The sequence below is a fragment of the Nuphar pumila genome, chromosome 6 (genome assembly GCF_984573655.1).
Source record: "Nuphar pumila chromosome 6, dmNupPumi1.hap1.1, whole genome shotgun sequence".
Lineage (NCBI taxonomy): Eukaryota > Viridiplantae > Streptophyta > Magnoliopsida > Nymphaeales > Nymphaeaceae > Nuphar > Nuphar pumila.
The window spans coordinates 16,570,578-16,592,074 of record NC_143254.1 but is presented as its reverse complement, the minus strand read 5'-3'; the positions used below and the strand labels follow the sequence as shown (position 1 = coordinate 16,592,074).

The 21,497-nt window shown below is 37.5% G+C and overlaps 1 protein-coding gene across 1 annotated transcript; it reads left to right on the top strand.

The window, feature by feature from the left end:
* Positions 1-5,923: 5,923 nt before the first annotated feature.
* Positions 5,924-10,777, top strand: LOC149834117 (transcription factor HHO3-like). The gene is made up of 5 exons (XM_090009283.1): positions 5,924-6,032; positions 6,329-6,573; positions 7,610-7,862; positions 7,981-8,057; positions 10,544-10,777. The coding sequence occupies exons 1-5, from the start codon at positions 5,924-5,926 to the stop codon at positions 10,775-10,777; spliced, it is 918 nt and encodes a 305-aa protein (XP_089865409.1).
* Positions 10,778-21,497: the final 10,720 nt, after the last annotated feature.

Here is a 21,497-nt window from a genome sequence, read left to right as displayed (position 1 = left end):
CAAGCTTTGGTTATAGGGCTTTTAGAAGGCAAAAAGTCAGATAAATAGTGGTATCCCTTATGAATTGGGTAGCCATGAGACTCATGGTTGCGAGGTCTCAGGTCAAAGGATGGCAAAAGTGAAGAATAAGTGCCTTTCGATCTAAAAATAAAGACTCTAATAAACTTACCTAGGGGTAGAAAATGCACATGAAGACACTCTCATTAAGCTCTAGTCTTTTTTAGAGTTCAAGTCGCAGTGAAGACCATTAAAAGCAATAGGGATGCTTTGAGACTTAATCTCATGTCCCTATAGCTGGTCATTTGAATCCAAAATAGAACCAAAAGAAGAAAATCTCAATGAAGTTGAGTATCCCTATCTTATGTAACTTGAGAAGGAGAAAGGCTGAAGATAAAAATTTCAAGTGCAGGAATTAGCATGTCAGAAAGGTTCTAAATTATTTTTGAAAAGAAAGAAAGGAACAATAATCTTTGGCTTTAAATGATCTATTATTTATCGCTATTGTGAGTCAATCACCACATGCTAGCCATTTTTCCATACAAAGTATCAGTCTTATTACATATATCATGCATTGTAAGAGTCATTGTATTCATTTCCATGAGATTTTTACAAAAAAATAGAAAAAAATCACAAAAACATCAAAATCAAAGTGAACTTTAAAAGGCATGAAGTAGAGCTACATACTTCTTGTGCTACCTTCTCCTGAAGCCTGACATTTTCCTTCTCTATAAATAAAGCCGTCAACATTTATTCTCCCCTATAGAAGTTGCAGGATCTTGACAAATCAACAATTTAGATGAATAATGCTTCACGAGATAGTGCAGCCTGTAAGTCTTCACAGTCTTCAACTCTTCCTTTAAGTCAAGCTCAATATTCAATTTTCTTTCTAAGACGCTGGCAGCGATCTCGCTTGCTGGGATTACCAAACAGTCTCGGCACCCTAGTTGTTGACACTGACATTGGCTTCGCTCGGCAAGACCACCAAACAATCTCAACAATTCAGTCATATCCCCCTCTTAAGGATAAACTTACTTGTACTGGATTGGATTACTGTCCCTTTGAATGCATGGATAAACTTCTCAAATAAGTTTGTCCCAGTTGTACTCAACCTCCTTTTGTGCATTTCATGTAGGATTCTTCCTAGACGAGTCATATCCCCCTTACGAATAAGCCTAAATTCATTTGGGTTAGATTAAAATCCAGAAAACCTCTGATCCATATTCCATTCAAGATTAATATAAATATGGGTAATCCCTAGAGTATGAAACATTCAGAAATCCCTTGTTTAAGTGTTGGCCCCAGAGAAAGAGCTAAGTCATGCCTACACTCTGACCCTCTCTTGGCCTAAACTCTAAATTGTAATACCTACGTAGAAATGCTATTGAAGCCATCACAAGAATCCTCAACCCTATACGAAGGTACTGCTGAATCTAGAAAAAGCACTAGAGAACCAAAAAGACCCCAAAAGTCCAAAAAAAATATTTTCTAGATCAATTTGTTTATTCCTTCTTATTCAATACCATATGATTATCGATATACACATTTTATCTGTTTACGTATCTGAATATGTTGTGGTGAGCTTCAAGTTACAAAAATAGAAAGACCTGCCTTCACTTTACTTTTTTCTTGAAAAAAGGACAAGGGTTTGATACGAGTGTCCCCACATATTTTAAAGGTTTTTAAAAAGATTTTAGTGAAATTCGGGTAAGTCAATTTTTTTCTCATAATTTTTTATCAATAGATAATACCCTTGCTTTCCACGATTCTACTTTGCTTCTTATCTATCTTTCACCGATGTCCATAGGGTGACTCTCCTCACCCCTTATGCAAAGGGAAGACAAGGTATCTAATCGGCAAAGCAAGCTGCTCACTTTGAAATATATTCTTAGCCATAAGCATTGAATAATATAAAGCTACTATTCCCCGTGTTAATTTTCTACCCCATTTTTTATTGAGAAAACCTTGGGAATGATTCTTTGGTTCTTCGTGTTATCTACACTTGCTTATAAAATCAGCGCATCATCTGCAAAAAGGATATACATGAAGTTCTCTAATCTCGGCATGTTCGCCCCTTTATACAACCCACCCTTCCTCGCCTGATTGAGCATGTAATTAAAACCTTCCATGGCTACGATGAAAAGCAAAAGCCAAATTGGGTCCCCTTGACTTAGCCTTTTTTTAGGCTTAAAAAAAGTCCCTTGGCTATCATTTATGCACACTGAAACTGAAAAGGACTCCAAAATCATTTTGACCCACCATGTCCACCTTTCTCTCATTGTCATTCTTTCTAGGATATGCAAAAGAAAATCCCCACTTAAAGTATGCAAGCCTTTCTTTCAAAGGTTTAACTTCCTCTTTGAATTATGCAGTGAGTGCACCACTTGGTGAGCTACAAGACAATCCTCATGATAGATCTTCCGTTTCGGATATTGCTAGGGTTCCACCATTTGGTTGACCACTTGCTCAAGGTGCACAGACAAAACCTTCACGATCACTTTTAGTGGGATGCTCAACAGTGAGATCTGCCGGAACTTCTTAATTTCACCCAGTTCCGTGTATCAAAGTTTGGGATACAGACTGTCAGCTGTGGGGCCCAACAGAAGATGGAGGTAGGGATGGCAATAGACAGGGGATAACCGGGCTCCGCCCCCCGCCTCACCTCGTTTGGACGGGGGATGAAGGGCATGAAACGGGGATGGAGGCGGGGATGAACTTACGCTTTTCCCCGCCCCGCCCCAATCCCCACCTAGCTCCACCCCGCCCCGCCCCGTCCCCAATCCTTTAAGGGATGACTATAGACTAAGTGGAAACGGGGTCCCGCTCCGCCTCACCCCCGTTTGGACCGGGGATGGAGGACATGAAACGGGGATGGAAGTTAAAATCCATCCCAGTGCGGGGATGGAGGTTCAGATTTTGAAACGGGGTAAGGGTGGAGACCTTGTCTCCCACCCCCGCCCTGGTCCACTGCCATCCCTAGATGGAGGGCGGATCAGGTGAAGTGGCATGCATACTAAAGTGTGCAATGTGATTGCGATGATCTGCGACCAATGGGAAGTGTTACAACAGAAAGACGGGGGGTTACTGTTGAAAATAAGGCCCACTTTTCTCGCAGAAGGCAATCCACATGTTCTCGTTGTTGAGGTGGGGCCCATGAAAGCGCACACGGGAGTTTCATGGCACACAAACACAGCCTAATAGGGATGGCAGTGGACCGGGGGAAAGCGGGGCCCCGCTCCGCCTCGCCCTGTTTGGATCGGGGATGAAGGGTCTGAAACGAGGATGGAGGCGGGGACGAAGGTTAAAATCCATCCCCGTCCGAGGGTGGAGGCGGGGATGGACATGCACTTTTCCCCGCCCCGCCCCATCCCCGCCACGATCCCAGCCTCATCCCCGACCACTTTTCCCCGCAATATCCACGCCCCGCCCCGCCTCATCCCCGTTTGAAACGGGGATGGAGGACATGAAACGGGGATGAAGGCGGGGGTGAAGGATAAAATCCATCCTCGCCGCGGAGGCGAGGCGGGGGTGGAGGATAAAATTTTGAGGCGGGGCGGGGGTGGAGACCTTGTCCCCCGCCCCGCCCCACCCCACCCCACCCCACCCCACTGCCATCCCTACAGCCTAAACACCAAGTCATCCATGGACCTAACGAATCTTACATAGACATGTTGGTGACATGCATGGTTTTGGTTCACTTTTCTGTCCAAATCCATTCAATATGTCTTGGCATGGTTTCGGTTTACTTTTCTGTCCAAATTCATTTAGTCAGCCTTCACATGCTCCTTCCACATCCCATTTAGTTAGAGAAACATGGTTATGCTTTGCCATTGGGTCTTGAAATTCAAATTCCACTAAAAAGCTCTAAAAAGGTCCAATCTTGATGATGTTCTCATATCTTCAAAGGGTTATTTATAGGATTATATTTGCAACAATCGATTGTACCTACAGTCGAGTTGAAATCTCATGTGGCAAGTTGTTTTGACTTAAGAAAAATCGATGCATTCATGGCTGTTGATTTTTAGATCACCGAAAAAACCTGTATATAAGTCAAATTCTGGCAATACAATAAAAACTTGTACATCTATGGTGTCAGATGTGAGAAAAAAAAAACATTGCTTGCTAAGTCATTGTAAATATGATAAACTATAGCAAACCACAGAGGTGGTATCCCATGTGGTAAGCGGGGTCCTGTGCCAAGCTGAAGGCCATGTTCGAATCCCTCTGCCACATGGGGCTTAAGAGATATATGGTAGGGGTCTGCCTAACCCTATTCCCATAGAAATCCATAACAGAAACCAAAAAGTGGAAAATGAGAGCTGGTAAATGAAATGAGTAGGCCCTAGCTCGGCTCATCTTCTGCTTGTAAAGAGCTCATTCAAACTTGTGAAATAGGTTGGGAAGCCCAAACATGAGCAATCAATGATGGCTCGGCTAATAAATATATTTTACATATATTTTATTTCATAAATAAAGTGAAGTTGGTTGAAGTGTTTGGCTGAATAAGTTTAGAATTCAAATCTTGCTTACAAGTTTGAAACAGTTATTTATTTTGTATGTGCTAGTTTTAGTTTGACTAATTAGTAGGTTTAGGTTCAATTTCTATTATATATTTTCAACACTAAAAAAAAATATTTTTGTAAATGAACTAGCTCGTGCTCGGCTCAGCTCGTTTGGGTTGGGCTTTTCATGAGCTCAAGCTCGGCTCGACTCGACTCGACAAAAGAAACAAGCCGAGCTTGAACAGTTTAGCTCCTTAGCATCTCTAGTCAAAACCCATATACATCACTGCAAGAACCAGATTTATGCAAAGTTCAAGTTGTTGTTCGGTCGGTTCATGTCTAAAACCCCAAGGGGTTGCCCACATGATCTCAGGCTCTCGTGGATAGGGAATATCTCCTTACCCTGAGTTCGAATCCTAGGAATTAAGGTGAAGCAAGGTGTATCCCTAGGGTTTGAGGGATGCACCATGATTTTATGCTGTTGGAAAAGCGACACAGGTAGAGCAGATATGGCCTAGTGGGACCAGGTCTCTTATACTCTTAGGGTGGTTTCTCCGTTCATGAAAAAAGAACAGGTAGGATCCAGTATCCTGGCTCATCTCTCTCCTTAGTAGCTGCTTTTTCTCTCTTGCTGCCCAGTCCCAGTATCACGAATGCTGCCACTCTCTCTCCCTCTCCTCTCTGTCGCTGCCCAGGTCTAGAATCTCGAGTTCTCTCTGCTCTGCTCAGGTCCGGTATCCCGAGTCATACAAATCTCTTCTCTCTTTACTTTCTCTCTCTAGCTGTCTAGGTCCAACCCGTCCAGTACCCCTAGTCATACCAGTCTCTCTACTTTCTCTCTCTAACTGCCTAGGTCCAGACCGCCCTTACCCCTAGTCATACCAGTCTCTCTCTCTACTTTCTCCAGGCTGACCCATAAGATGTCAGCGCCAGCTGGGATGATGAGGGGATCGGCATGAAATATTGTAAATCTATCCCTTCGGGATCCCTTTTGTACGCGACGACTCGACTCCGAATTTGCCCTCCCCCACCACTCTCTCTCTCTCTCTCTCTCTCTCTCTCTCTCTATATATATATATATATATATATATATATATATATATATATATATATATATATATATATATATATATATAACCACAATAAGATGAAGAAAAAAAAAGGTTTATTCCTTCGCCTCCGTTGCCCAGATTCCTATATTCCCTTCTCCTCTTGATTCATGATTTTTTCTCTGACGGGTTTTTCATTTGTGACTTCCTTGTCTCCTCCACGCCTCTTCTTTTTATCATGGAACCTTCATGTCTTCCTCTTTCTCTTTCATTTTCATTGTCTTTCTACTTTTGATGAGAGATAGTGAATCTCCTTTATTCTCTTCATTTGTCTTCTCTTTGGTGCTTGTTTCTTGGTGGATGTTTTGAGAGGAAATGGAGGTGGGTAGGTGCCAGGAGTACATGGAGGCTCTAGAAGAAGAGCTCAAGAAAATCCAGGTTTTCCAAAGAGAGCTCCCTCTCTCTCTCCAAGTTGTCACCCAAGGTCTCTCTCTCTCTCCCTCTCTCTCTTTTGTACAAAAGGTTTACATTTTCCTCTTTAGTCTGTGGGGTTGGCTTTTCTAGTTTGTGATTTTAAAAGTCTTAGTTTTTTTTTAATCAATTTTTGTGATGATTACCCATGTAATGTTTCTCTTTTTTATCCTGATTTTTATTATTCTTTCTATATGATTTTCTGCGATTATCCATGTCAAATTTTCCTCCTTTATAGTGAGGATGGGTTTTCTCAATATTATTGCAAATTTGCAGTTTCTGATGTTTGTTTTTTTCCTTGTGGTATAGCGATTGATTCATGCAGACGACAAATGGCAACAGAAATAACTGGTGGCCCGTCTGAATCTGAAGAAACGTGCAGTGAAGGCCCTGTTCTAAAAGAGTTTATACCCATCAAGATGGATTCAGATGATACCCAGCAGCAGAATCACAAGGAAGATGTTAAAACAGATGGGTGTCATGACAAGGACAAGCCTGACTGGTTAAGATCTGTTCACCTATGGAATCAGGATGTGGAGACTCCGCCAAAAGAGGTGCTTTCCTTTAATCTTGATGTGGTTTTCATGATTTCTTATCATGATATTGGGGAGTTGAATGACAATAATAAGTGAGATTCTATGGAAAAATCCAACTCCTGATGGTCTAAACCCATATTGAGTAAATCTGACAAGGAAACATAAAATGCTGCAATGGGAAAATGCAACAGAGATTTTAGGACACGGATTCTGTTCAGAAAGAAGGATGTGAAATGAATTCTAGGAGTCTTGGGCATTGATGACACCAATTCTGTTCAAGTGTGTGCAATTGAAGTGAATTTTAGGAACTAGAGACTCTCTCACGATCTAGTGATCGGGCCGGTTACCTAGCAAGGCAGTCACTAGATCTGATCTTGGGACTCTCTCTCTCTCTCTCTCTCTCTCTCTCTCTCTCTCTGGAGTTCAAGGCTTTGGATATACTAATCGTTAATTGAGAAAGGGTCTTATTCTAGGGAAAGAAGAAGAAAAGCTTCCTATTCCATTCTGTCCGTTCAATAAGCAGAAATTTAAAATCTTCATCATCGTCTCAATGCTGGGTGGTCTTAACAAATCCTTATTCTTATTAGGTATGATCCTTAGTTCTCCACGTTGGAAACCAATGAACTTGGGAATTAAAGATGAATTTCTTCCCTTTCCCGCTGGTGATGCTATTGATCAAGAAACCAAGAAGCCTTTATGTCAGGCTTAATTAGGCTTTAGTTAGGCCTTCTAAAGTTTCATTTGAAGAAGTTTTGAAGGAAATCTAGGAACTGAAAAAAGACCACCTTCACTTTCCTCTTATTTACCCTATCTCTATTATCAAAATATGAACTTTCAATCATTCACAGTCTCATTAATTTCAGTTAATGGTTAGTGATATTTCAAAAATCTCTAGTATGTTCATTGATTTTTGTAAAAAGCTCGCACCATTAAAGAAAAATGGGCAGCACGGCCGGGCAGGGGGGCTTGGATTTAGTTTAAATTTTTGAATGATGGAACAACCTTTGAAATTAAGCTCCACATTGAAGATCTTTTCCTATATTTTTGGATGAAGGGTGTCAACTCAAGTAGAAAATCATTGAGTCCAGAGACAAAGAAGAGGGGTTCTTCCCATCCTTCCTGTAAAGAAAAGAGCGCTCCACCTGCTACTGCCACGGTCGCTGCTCCTGCAGCCACTGTAGCGGCAAGCTCAACGACCGGAGACTATGAGAAAGAAGGGCATTCGCAGAGGAAGGCAAGGAGATGTTGGTCACCTGAACTGCACCACCGGTTCCTTCATGCTCTTCAACAACTTGGTGGCTCCTATGGTTTGTTAATCTTTACCAACTGTTTTTTCTTATTTATTTTTTGCTTTAATTTTGATCTTTGATTAAGTTTCTTCTCCTTCTGGGATGCTAAATTTAGATACATGATTTTTTTTCACAGCTGCAACGCCAAAGCAAATAAGAGAATTAATTAAGGTAGATGGTCTCACCAATGATGAAATCAAGAGCCATCTACAGGTCGGTTTCTCTCTCTCTCTCTCTGTGTCTCTCTCTCTCTCTCTCTCTCTATATATATATATATATATATATATATATATATATATATATATATATCTGTGTGTGTGTGTGTGAAAGCTGAAAATATGAGAAATAAAGTATGAACTACACAGTTTCAACATTTTGTTTGCCAATCCAACCCTGTAAATGTGTTTGGAATAGACCATTTGCTAGAAATCGACTATAAAATCATGTTTTTTCAACAAAAAATATAATTTTTGAATGCTAGAATATTTATGAAAATTTTGAGTCATCAATTTTCAAGCCTTAAAAATTTGTGCTTATGTATCATAATCGGATAATTCAAGTGAACGTTCTTATAAAACCAAACATGTAAATCACATCCGTATGGTCTGTTTTAAGGGAAAAGCAAAAAGCTCTATGAAAATCTTGGTTCATGTTCTATGAGTTTTTCTTTTTCTTTTTTAATATTTATTTTGTCATTTTTCATGAAACTAATTTTGCAGATGTGATATACATGGTTTGGTTATTGAGAATCGACTCTTGAATAGTCTAATTATGACATGTAGGCATGATTTTATGAGCCTTGAAAAATCAATTGAATCAACACAACCTGCACTTATGATTTCTAACTCATTGGGATGGTCGGCTCGACATGACCATATATTATTTCTTTAAAAAGATTGCATTAATTACATATAAAATTCATATATAAACAACAAGCACTTTTTATGAAGCTTTTTATATATATGCTTATGCCAGTCTAGTTTTTTTTTTGAATTTATAACCTGAAGAAACCACACTCGGCACCAAGACCTGATCAGGCTGAGCCTGGCTCAGCCTGTTAAAACTTTGAGGCTAGGACCTCTACCCCGGAGGCATTGGCTTGGGCAGACTGGCGACTTCAGAAAAAACAAAGATGTGATGTGGTGAATCGTTCGAGACATGTGATGTCTGTGTACCAATCTAAGACTAAATATAACAATTTTAAATAGGGGGTGGAAGAAACCTTTGAATTTTTTTTATATAAACATAGTTATGACAAACTGCAGGATAATGTTATTAATACATTGAAAATTAACACATGTACTTCCCTTATGGTCTGACCAAGAAATTCTTTGTCGCTGAAATTAACCATATTCTTTTAGAGTTGATGCATTTAAACATGAGGATGAGGGGTGACGAGCCTGGTTTGCCCGGATCGAACCTGAAGCTAACTATGTAGGGTTCAGGTATGGTGATAAATAAGAAGATCTGATTAAGACTTGGGGTTGGGACTCGAAGGTCTGATTAATACATGGACCCAGGTATAGTTTGTGAAATTTTATACCAGACCTAGACAAGACCCGAGTTTCGACTCATAATTTTTTTAATGTAAAAATGATAAAAAAAATATGGTTTCACCGAGTATGGTCCCAGTTTGGTTCATGAAGTTTTTATTGGTCCGGGTATGGTTTTTTTTTTATAATGGGCCGATTAGACCTGGATCTGGACTCCATATCATACCCAAAAATTTTGTCCAAGTCTGGTTTCAAACCAAACCCCCATTGACTCCCCTAATGAGGATGAAACTTCCATTTTGAAGGATAAACCAATGTTGTCAGTATTGGCCGATACAATACAATATCGGCAAAAAATCATAAGATACTAACTGAATTGGCTATTTTTTAATAAATATAAAAAAATCTTACAATATTTTAATGATTTGAACATGTGTCACGTTCTGATTGACTCAGAATATTTTTTAATTATTTTTTAGCTGATTCAGAATGATTCACTTGAGAATCCGTATCGGGGACCGATTCACTTGAATCGTTGGCCAAACGATTCAAGGCCGATACAGATACTGACAACATTGAGATAAACACTAACTTTTAACCTAATAACTCTTCATAAATTTGTGTATGTGCCCACGCACGCTCTGGGGTGCTTGCCTTTATTTGTGCTGTAGCTTGATGAAAAAAAAAATGCCCAAAAGGGTTACACTCTCTGGCTAGTGGGGTCCAAAAGTCATCACCTGTCATTGGACAGCCACGGATCGAAATGTACTGGCCTCTGGGGCGGTATCCCTTACGTTAGTGGAAACAAGTGGATGTACCCTAGGGGTGGGAGAGGGAAGATCATGTGCAATAAGGGTGGGGGAGGGAAGATCATGTGCAATGTAATTGTACACCTTTAGTATGCTGCTGCACCTCATCACTCACTCACTTTGGGATACTGCCTCTCAACTGTAGGGCCCAACCGCAGATGTTGGGTGATCAGGTGCAACAATACACTTAAAATGTGCTTTTTACCGGCACCAAAAGGGTTGATTTGGACTCAATGTCCCACTTGAGTCAGGTTTTCCGTGTCTAAAAGGTTGATGTAAAACTGACATCAAGGAGTGAGTTGAAAGATATGACCATATTAAGAACTAAGAAATCTTGTTTTGAAGGTTTAGTTGGTGTTAAATTTTAGGAAGTTATTGATTACTATTGTATCATCAGAAATATCGTTTACATACAAGGCCCGTGCCGACGACCAACTCGCAGCCAGCACAGTTTGTTTTGGTGGGTGGCATCTGGGTTGCACCGGGAAACACTGCAACCACATCTTCTGGCCAAGTACCTGAAGCAGCAGTTGCCACCATCTTTGCACCTGTGGCAACAACTACAGCACCATCAGTAGCACCAGTAACATCTACAGCAGCAACCTCCGATTGGACCCTTGCCATCAGATAGAAAGGGTCATGGCTGAAATGGCACTCGGTGAGCTCAGAGCCTTGGTGAGGGTGCAAGTTCCTCACCCCCTTCTTTGCGGATCACTAGCTGAGAGAAAATATCATCATATTGTACATAACCAATTTACTGGTTATATTCCATCACCACCATGCATCTCACTTGACAGAGGTGTGTGGGCACCGCTTTCACACATTCCAAGTAAGATTTGCGGTGGGGATGGAAGATAACTGAAGATTGGTTATATACGGTAACTGCTCTTGTACCAGTTCTCCTGCTTTATGAACTATACACACATGGAATCAAAGTGGCCTTGTACTTTTGTGTAACCAATATCTGTATCAGATTTTTCTGCTAGAGGTAGTGCAATAAATCAAGAATTTGGACAAGGACAATCAATGGGTTTGAACCCATATATGGTCTAGTCCATAACATAGGACATGAACAAGAATTTTATATGAAACTGATGGCCGTGTTTAGTTTTAACCTTTACATGAATGAGAACCCACTTGTGTTTATCTTTTCAAGAGGAGACTGACATGTTCTGACTGAGGGGATGCTGTTTGCTTTCACCGAGTGACGGGTGATGTTCAAATTTTGCTTCTTTAAATCATTTTATGTTTTGATTTGGTACTCGGAGAAATCAGGTTGGAGTCGGGTGACGTAGACACTGAATGAACCTGCTGTACTTACGACAAATCGGTTCCACTCGTCCCCTATGTCATCCCTATCTTCATACCCCTTCCTTGGGCGTCCCCTATGTCATCCCTATCTTCATACCCCTTCCTTGGGATTTCATTGATGCACCTTGTTTTGATCAAATCGGACTCTACTCATTTAGTAAAGATTGGCATTTAAATCTTCAAAATCCAACCTGTGTGCAGGATATTTTTAGTGATTCAAAAAACAATGGTTGATAAAATATAAAAATTTGTAATTTTAAAACAAATAAATAAATAAATAAATAAATAAATAAATATATATATATATATATATATATATATATATATATATATATATATATATATATTCATTGAAAAAATACTATCCAAGGGTTGATTCTTATTAAATCAACAATCGATTCTATGGGGTCAGATTTTAATAAAACAACTAAGAGGGGTATAAAGATGATTGATGACATAGGGGATGATTGGAACCGGACTTGCACCTATGGCCACCTGCCCCAATGCGTAAAACTCTGAGGGCGCCTCTTTTTATGTTTGATTCGAATTTGGTGCCAGGCAGATGCACAATTCTTAGCATCTGCTTTCCAAACAAAAAAAAAAAATCTTATCATCGACAGTGTTGATCACGAGAGTTGTTCGATAATTAACTTAAGGTATATGATGCAATGCATTATGCCCAATAAAAGCATAGTTAAATGTGATGCGTCATGTCTAACAAGAAACAGTCGATGACAATTTTCATACCATTGCCACGTGGTGGATAGAGAGCAAGGACATTCTATTGACCATTGAAAAAAATCAGAGCCAAATATTCTGTACATAGTAGTTGTATGAGATATTTTCAACTGCAGATAAATCAATATCGAATTGTATATTTCAAGGGAAAGGGAAGTTATTAAGGCAACCAGATTGCATGTGAATTTCAGAATACTCAACCGTTGATAAAAGAACATTAGAATTCATGCCTAGACATGAATTCACCCATCACTCTAGTTAAGATCTGATCTAGAGTTGTAATAAAACAAATAGTGCTATATTTTTTTGAGTCAGTGAGGTGGTTTGAGTTGTTAAAGACCTCTGGTACTGTGAATATATTAAGATAGTTTGTAGGCATCAACCAGGGTAGTCTGAACTGAGCTGGATGGCTTGGTAGAATGGCAGAATCTGTGGTTTGATTAGTTATTATGAACTTCTCCGTTAAACTTATTTAGTATTTTACCCAGTTCCAAGACACACACACAGAGATCGAGAGAGAGAGAGAGAGAGAGAGAGAGAGAGAGAGAGAGAGAGAGAGAGAGAGAGATCCACGCAATGTTGTATCATTGCAAGCAACAGTACAGCAGCTAGGCGAGCCTCATAGGAAACCCCGGTCCAGCCCATAGCAAGGACGAAGCTGGCGCCAGGCTTTTCTCTTGCCCAGCGATCGTTGGGTCAACATGGTATATATTTGTGATGATATTCTAGGATTACAGCTCCCTTTGTTGGTTGGTGTTGATCCCTTTGTTGGTTGACAGCAGGCCTAGGGAGAAGGCGTTGATCCCTTTCGTCCCAGTTTCAATTCCCACCTGATGAGCAGCTGCTTGCCTTTAACTGGTGGCCTCTGTAAGGGCTTGGGTTCCGGTGACCCCACTTGGGTGGTGTGTGGAGGGTGGGGGGATGCATTAAGTAACCTTGAGGGTTCCTCATCAAAAAAATAAAGATATTCTAGGATTGTATCTTATGGCATATGATGCTTCCTTGCGAACCAACTGAATGCATAAGATTAGTCCACCTAGCCATTGAGATGCGTTCGGTTGCATGGCTAAAGAATCAAAGATCGATGCATGACACATGGCATATTTTCATAAAATATAATCCTTCTTCAAGTTTTTTTTATTTATAATGCCAAGAAACCACACTTAGCACGATGACCTGGTCATGCTGACTTAGTCTGACATAGCTACAGTCATCATGCCCGTAGCGTAAAACTCTGAGGCTAGGTCCCCCACCCCCGGGTTGATAGTTGTAGGTTAAAAATAAGTTGCACGCCTGCAAGCTGATAAGGTGGCAAGGCATATTCAATGTGGCTTTGTGTGAGATGCCAGTGTTGGTTGGTTGGCTTTCCTTTAAACCAGACTACCAAAGTGAGCATGTGGGCCACGCCTTCTTGGTGATGCGAGATCAGATGTCCCTTTCACCTTCTAATAATATTCAGAAGAAAGTGGGAGCATTGGATAGTTTTGTTTACTATGTAACGGGTCCTACATCACATTCTCTAATTAGGAGCTTGTCTCTTGCCCAACTTTCACCCTACCAATCATTTTCTTCTAGAGCAGCTCTGACGGTATACTGTCATAACTGCCTTGGATGCCGTCCATCCATTTGATGCACTGCAGCCATGACAACAAAAAGTATTAGATGGTGTTCTCTGCCGTTCATCAAATGGATGAATGGCATCCAAGGTAGCGGTGACCGTATACTGTGAGAGCTGCCTCTGACCCGATGCTCCCTCTTTTTATTTTTATTTTTTGTTTTCAGAAACAAACCGTACAAACCATTTTCTCAATATGGTTAGGTTTGATGGGCCTACTGATTCTTACACAGATGGCTGAACGTGCGTGCCAACCATAGATCATGGTGATCATTGTTGATCTGTGAATGATGGTAGGGCTTGCCAACATAGACACAGACATTGTTCCATACTGATATGCTTGGTACGATTCGAGGACCGTATAACACACACACACACACACACATATATATATATATATATATGCAGAGAGATTATACAGATTAAAAATCCTTAATAGCTAGGTATAAAAAAATATATAGGTTACCCTCATGCACAGCAAACAATCTGCAACATTATTGGTTATTGGTTTTAAATTGTGATATACTGTGAAAAAAGGGTAAGAGAAAATTTTGTGGAAAAAACTGCCATGAATTTATACTTTTAGCAGAGGGATACCAAGGCTTAATTTTTTTAATCTCAACATCTTAATCATAAATGTCGATACATGTATTGTTATTTTTTATTCAAAATTATATTGTTTTTGAACCAATATCTTCGGCAAAATATCTCTTTCTTTTGCCTAGTTTTTTTAGAATGCAATTTAGAGAGAAAAAGTGTGGTTTAAGAAAAGTGTTTAGTCCAACATTGATCATCTTTGAAAAACTTCGAGTCTAAATATGAAGAGTTGGCTTAAAGGGCAAGACCTTTTAGGGTCATGGATCTTGGGCTTGTCAATTAAACTTTAAATATAGAATTCGGATTTGGATTCAAATTCAGATTGATACCGGACTGGTTCAGTTTGGTCGGTTCAATCTGATCATGATCATGGTTTGACTATAATTTTTGGACAAATTTGTACATCAAAAAATTACTTAATAAGATTTTATTTTCCTAAATGTTTTGATGGTTGACCAAGAAGGTCAAAGGTCTTTCATGATTTTTTTTGGGGCAACTTTAAACATTAAACTTTGGACATTGGACTTGGACTTGAAATCATATTCAGATTTGAATTTGGCTTTGACTTTGGCTTTAAACTTGGATTTATTCAGATTCATATTGTGCTCGACCTGGCTTGGTTCGGTTTGATCTGATACGATCTGGTTTGGTCATGGTTTGACTTTGACTAAACTTTTTATAACTCTTTTGGACAAATTTATACCTCATAAAATCACTCAATAAAATTTCATTTTCCTAAATGTTTTGATGGTTAACCAAGGCGGTCAAAGGTCTTTTACAACTTCCTCGGGGATAACTTTGGACATTGGACTTGAATTTGAATTTGAATTTGGATTTGTCTTTGGTTGTGTACTTGTACTTAGATTCAGATTCGGCATGACCCAGGTCAGATCAGTTTGATCCAATCCGACCCAGTTTGGTCTTTGTCATGGTTTGACTTTGACTAAACTTTTTATCATTTTTTTGGATAAATTTGTACCTCATAAAATCACTTAATAAATTTTTATTTTCCTAAACATTTTGATGATTGACCAAGGCAATCAAAGGTCTTTTGCAATTTTTTGGGAGGTGACACCTAGCCTTAACGGTTGGCCTCAATGTGTCCAAGACGTTGGAACATTAGTGGGCACAAGAAGCTCATTGTGGTTAGACCTTTGAGCCTTAATGGGTGCATGCTGCCCGTTTGGACCTTAACGGGTGCATGATACCTGTTTGGATCCTTAATGAGATTTTATGGACCCATGTAAACTGGGTCTATATAAACCCCAACGGTCGTAGGTTAGACCAACTATGAGTTTCTTCTTCCTGTGCTCTCTTTCTCTCACTCATCCTCTTCCCCTCCCTTTGATTTTTTCTTGTGAAGCTATTCTTGGTAGTTGTACCATGGTGACCAGCCTACTCAGTGCTAGGAGAGGCTAATATTGCACGTGAGGTGCATGCTTGATTGTATCCCAAAAGTAAGGTTGTCTTCAACCTTTTTGCACCTAGGTTCAACTCTGGTGGAGCAACTGTCATTTTTTAAAAAAGTGCTATTGTTGTGCACCTCCAAACACCTGTCAAGAAGAAAAGTGCCAAATTTTGAACATGTATTTCGATAGGTGTAGAAGGTTGATGGGAGTAATGCATAAGCCATCTCTTATTCAAACAACAAAGAAGACGAAGCAAACCATAAATAAAGAGAAACGAAAAAAGAGAAAGGGCACCCTACATTAATGATTGGAGTAGTAAAAACTCACTAACAAATGTAACAAATATAATGGTGATATAGGAAACCTTAAAACCCCAATACACGAAAAGCTCTATATCTCTTCAAGAGAGGCAACTTTCAGTAAGAGGAAAAGAAGACTAAGATCATGAGAAAAAATTAAGGAAAATAGGGTAAGTCCATACCACAACCCAAGTTGTCTGCTACCATAACAAAGCTCATTAAAAATTCTCATTATACAATCCTCAAAATATTTCTCAAATCAGGTCATATACCAAAGCAGGTCTAGAATTCAAGACACCCACAACACTAGCTATGATCCAAGTTCTGTACTACCAAAGCTAAACTGAATAGGTTTAGAAGTCTTATATATGCTATGAATAAAATCAAACTAAGCATAGCATTTTTCAAGAGCAAACTAAGCAAATATACTAGCAATCTGGGACCTGAGCATTGAGATACAATATTAAGGGTTCTAAAGTACCTTAAAAGGGATATTGAATTATGAGTTATTCTATATAAGGAAACCTGCTAACTTTGAAGGATATAGCAATGTAAATTGAAATTCTGTTAGGGATGATTCTATATCTACAAGCGGATGAATCTTTACCCTTGGATATGAGGTAATATCCTTGGCATCCAAGAAGCAAACCATCATAACCCAATCCATTATTAAGGTTAAGTTTATAGCACTAGCATCTGCTAGTATGAAAGCCGAATGACTGAGAAATCTCTTGATTGAGATTCCATTGGGTAACAAACCTTTGCCTCCTACAGTAATTCACTATGATACACAAGTTTCTATATATAAAGTGAAAAACAATATATACTATAACGGCTCGACAGATTTCAACCAAAAAATACAAGTAATTTTTTTTTTATCAAAGATAACATGTTTATTTTTTTTCCTTTTCTAATATGTAATAATACAATGGTCTCACCAACGGACATGTTCCAACCCTACCAAGTATTAGACAACCTGCTTGAGCGCAAACGTGAGCGTGTCTAAGCCTCCTAGTACCAGATCTAGTACAAAACCATCATTAACAAATCTGATTGAACTATTACATAAAAAAATTTATTAATTTAAGTATTTCATTATTGACATTGCCTTAACTGAATTAAGCTCTAAAGAGTCGGCCTGCGTATGCATCAGCGTTTAATAACTCCTTAGAACAAAGTTTGAGATAAAGGCGTCTAAATGATAAAATCTAAATACCTTTATTTATATAAGAAAATATAGCAAAAATTTTTGATTTAAAAACTATTTAATATGTTAGATTTTTAATTAAACCTCTCAAACACATTACATTTAAAAACATTTTCATTTAACCACCCATAAAAGAAATTAATTGAAAAATTAATCAGTCAAACTAAATAACAAACCATTCAAGTATTTGTCTAAAAATAGACAATTAAATAGTCAAATAAGTATCAAATTAAAATTTGACAAATAGCTCCTCTAAGATCTTGAAATCACCAGTCTCTCACAACATCCTGCATTCGCTTCACAAATCACACGTTACTTGAAAATTATTTTATTTTGAAAGCATGAGGCTTTGAAGAGTCTCAATAAGATTCACACAGATAACACAAAATATACAACACACTAAGCTTGCATAACATGTATCAATCATATTACAAAAATTCCATATTTAATATGCAGATAAACGATTAAACAGTAAAGTTCATGCATTCATAATTCTCAAATTATGCATAAGCATGATATTACAATTTCATGCATGCACAACTGCAATATAATTTAAATAAAGACATTTAATCATATGCATGAATCCACATAATCATATGAGTATAAATAAAATATGCAAAAAAATAAAGTAAATATGTAATTTAAGTTTCACTTTATTACCAAAAAGCCTATCGGGTATGAGTAGGCCCTCTACGAAACAGACTAGACTACTCGGGTATTTATTATGCTATGCATTTTAATTTTTTGAGTAACTGACTAAGTCATCTCGCCAAGAGCGGAGTCAGGTTATGAGACGTAGCGACGTGCTCTGAGAGAATTTGTCTGAAAAAATAGCTTCATGCCATATGGTGATCATGACCATACACTTCTGTAGATGACCTAGAGACGTGCCCACCTAGGACAAAAGAGGCAGTCCTGACCCCCCTAAATTCTCTAGGCTGGAGGGTTATCGAGACATTGCCCCTCACAACATAAAAAGAAAGAAAAAGCTCAGAGAGTTTCATACCGCCTACCCTCTCTAAGATAGACCAAGGACCATTCTGGTTCATCATACATCAGTAAAGGCACACACAAAATTCTGCTCAGAGTTATCTTATTAATTAGGACATAGGTAAATGCATCTACCATTTAGGCTATTGAATTGTCATCTTATTGTTTCCTCTTTGGAACCTTAAATTAGCATTTTATTGAGCACCTTAAATGCCCATGCAATTCTATAGAATTTCTATTACTTTGCATCCATTTCACAAATATTGCATCTCAAAGCATTACATGCATTCTCATAAATAATGAATCATGTCAATATGCTATTCAACAATTTATTCACGTAGTATCACATAATTTCAATAAATAGAAATCGACATGCATCATTATTACAAATATAAATCATTCAATAAACCACAATTCTAAATCACTGTCCAGTTATTTAGGTCCCGTGGCTAGAGTAGCCTGAAACTGCACAACAAAAACATTTTTGCCAAATTACAATACAATCAAACATGTCCATATTTATATTTCACATGCTTTGTAAAAAAATCATGCTCATGTCTAATTTATCATGAAAATAAATATAGATATGCTATCATGAATGGATTATATCATGAATATCAAATAAAATTTGTGTAGGAGCCTATTTCTCTGAAACTAGGCATCCTTACACCAAAACCATAACTTATAGATTGTGATCTAACTCATCTCTATTTCTATAATAAATATTTATATCAGATCTGATATAATTCAAGTGAATTTGTAAAATTTTTGAAGAAAAACATCAAAACATAATTAGAGACATGAAACCCGACTTTTCTGATAAGAGCTCCCATAAACCCTTATCGAGTAAATCGACATTACTTCGATTAATGTATTAATTTTTCAATACTTCAAATCATATTAGACCTGCTTAAAATATCCATGATATCAGATTGAATCAATGAAACTATTACAACTAACCCATAACAAAAAATACACAAGTCGAATTTTCCGGTGCAAGCCCCCATACGCCTAAATTGAAAGGCTTATATGTTTTTAATTATGTTCAATTGTAGCCATGCTTACTCAAGGTAAATACACATAATTTAATTTCATTCATATTGTACATAACTTAGAAAAATCACATCTCAACAACATATGCATTTAAAAGAATCGAATTCCAAGAAAGAGGCTAAAACCCTAAATCGATTTCTAAAAAATTAAGGTTTTGATTATCTTAAATACAAACCATTCAATTTTCATTAAGTTAAGCATGATTTCAGTTATTTAACAAGCTAAACATGCTGAACACAATCATATAAATGGAAATACTCTTCTTTAGAATCAACCAAAATAGTTAATTTGCATAACAATCAAGCTTTGGCAATATCTTTCAACTAAAACTTGCACAAATTCAAATTCAGTTCTTTCTCATTGTTTATGATTCAATAAGATGTATTAACATTGATAATATACAAAATATAATAGAAAAATAGTAAAACAATAAGATCAAAATACATTACTATCTAATCACAAATACAAGTCATCAAAAAAATTCGGATCCTTGATATTTTTATAAAATCTACCAAAAATTGCAGATCACATATAAAATCATCATACTTTTACCATAGATCAAGAATATAACCCAACAAATCGATCTTAAAAATAACAAGTAAAAAAATAATTAAAAATCTTTTATTGAACCCTATTCTGATAGAGTTTCAATCTAGAATATGTAAATTACAAAATTTTTATCAGATTAATGATTTTCTTGGAATTTATAGAAAATATTTTTGATAAGCCCCTTTTTACACAGTGTTTTATTATTGTTAAACTTCATTCAAATTTTTTATAAAATATTCAGAGTGATTTTGCTTGAGTTTTCATACCTTTGAAAAGAGATAGGTCGAAACAGTCCTGTAACCAGAGCCTGAAACTAGAGCTCTATTAGGATGGACGTTTCTTCCTCAATACGAATCCAAATCGGGTAAAACAATATGCTAAAATCAAGCCTAAGATATGTATATTAACCCAATATTTTTATTTAGATTTTGAAGACTGGTATTTTATAAGATAACAAATTATTTCTAAAACTAGTTGAGAATAATATATCAGTCATCTCAAACTAAGGCCTCTCATAAGACATTTTTGCTAAAAAGCTTCTTGAGACCATAAAACCTTTGAAAACTCAGTATTTTAGATTTAACCAGATCTAATAAGGGTTAATTTATGAATATCACCAAATATAAATCACGTTATGACTAAATCTAACCCGAATTAAAAAAAAAACCTATTTAGACATGCTTTTCAAAATTGTTTTGATGAAAAACCCATGATTCATGCTTTGCAAATCCAAATAATAATTTTTTCATAAAGGAATACATGTATAACTGATCTAAACACGCTGATACACCTCTGACATAATATATTATAATTACATGCTTGCTCGGTGTTTGTAGAAAGCATTTATTATGTAAATGTTACTTGAAAATTGATAGATCTCCTAAACTGAAAGAAAATCATGTAGCCCGATCTTTACACCACTACCACCAAAGGTTTTGTAGGTTTAATGGATACTCACCACAACTCCAGACTTCCTAGACATTGTTAGGAAAAGAGGAAGAAGAAGAACAAAAAGGAAAAGAGAAGCAAGAGGGAGGGAGAGAATTTTTTCTTCTATTTTTTTTTTAAATGAGAGGGGAGTGTGGGAAGGGGTTTAAATAACCATCTCATCAACCCAAACTCCTAAGTGTGCTAGAACTCTCCCCTGCCAAAATCGTGTGGAAGGGGAAGGAGTCCTAACTCATAAAAAACTCTATCGTCTAGACTCCTTCCTTAATTGTTATTTGATTAGGATTCTTTAGTTTGACTATTTTACAACTAACCACTAATAAATCCAACTAATTTTATCTATTCGAGAAATGTGGGATGTCCCACCCTCTTTATTATCTTAATTAATAATTTAATTTATTTTTTAATTAAAATCTTAATTATTTTTTTTTATTTATTTATCTAAATTAAAACTTAAGATTTTAACCCATATAGACTCTTGGATTCAAATGGGGGTCCATATAGGATGTCCCCTCTGAGGGTCCAATCCATTATCATTGGATCTAATTAATATTTTAAATTAGATCCAATCTAAATGTCACCTCAGATCTATATTGGATCCAAATACTAGGATTTGGATCTAAATCCAAATCCAA

Bases quoted from the DNA above. Each gene is read 5' to 3' on its own strand.
- LOC149834117 (XM_090009283.1), top strand. From the start codon at position 5,924: ATGGAGGTGGGTAGGTGCCAGGAGTACATGGAGGCTCTAGAAGAAGAG. The intron at 6,033-6,328 runs GTCTCTCTCTCT...CTTGTGGTATAG, and splicing joins TCTCCAAGTTGTCACCCAAG to CGATTGATTCATGCAGACGA. The intron at 8,058-10,543 runs GTCGGTTTCTCT...TTGTATCATCAG, and splicing joins AAATCAAGAGCCATCTACAG to AAATATCGTTTACATACAAG.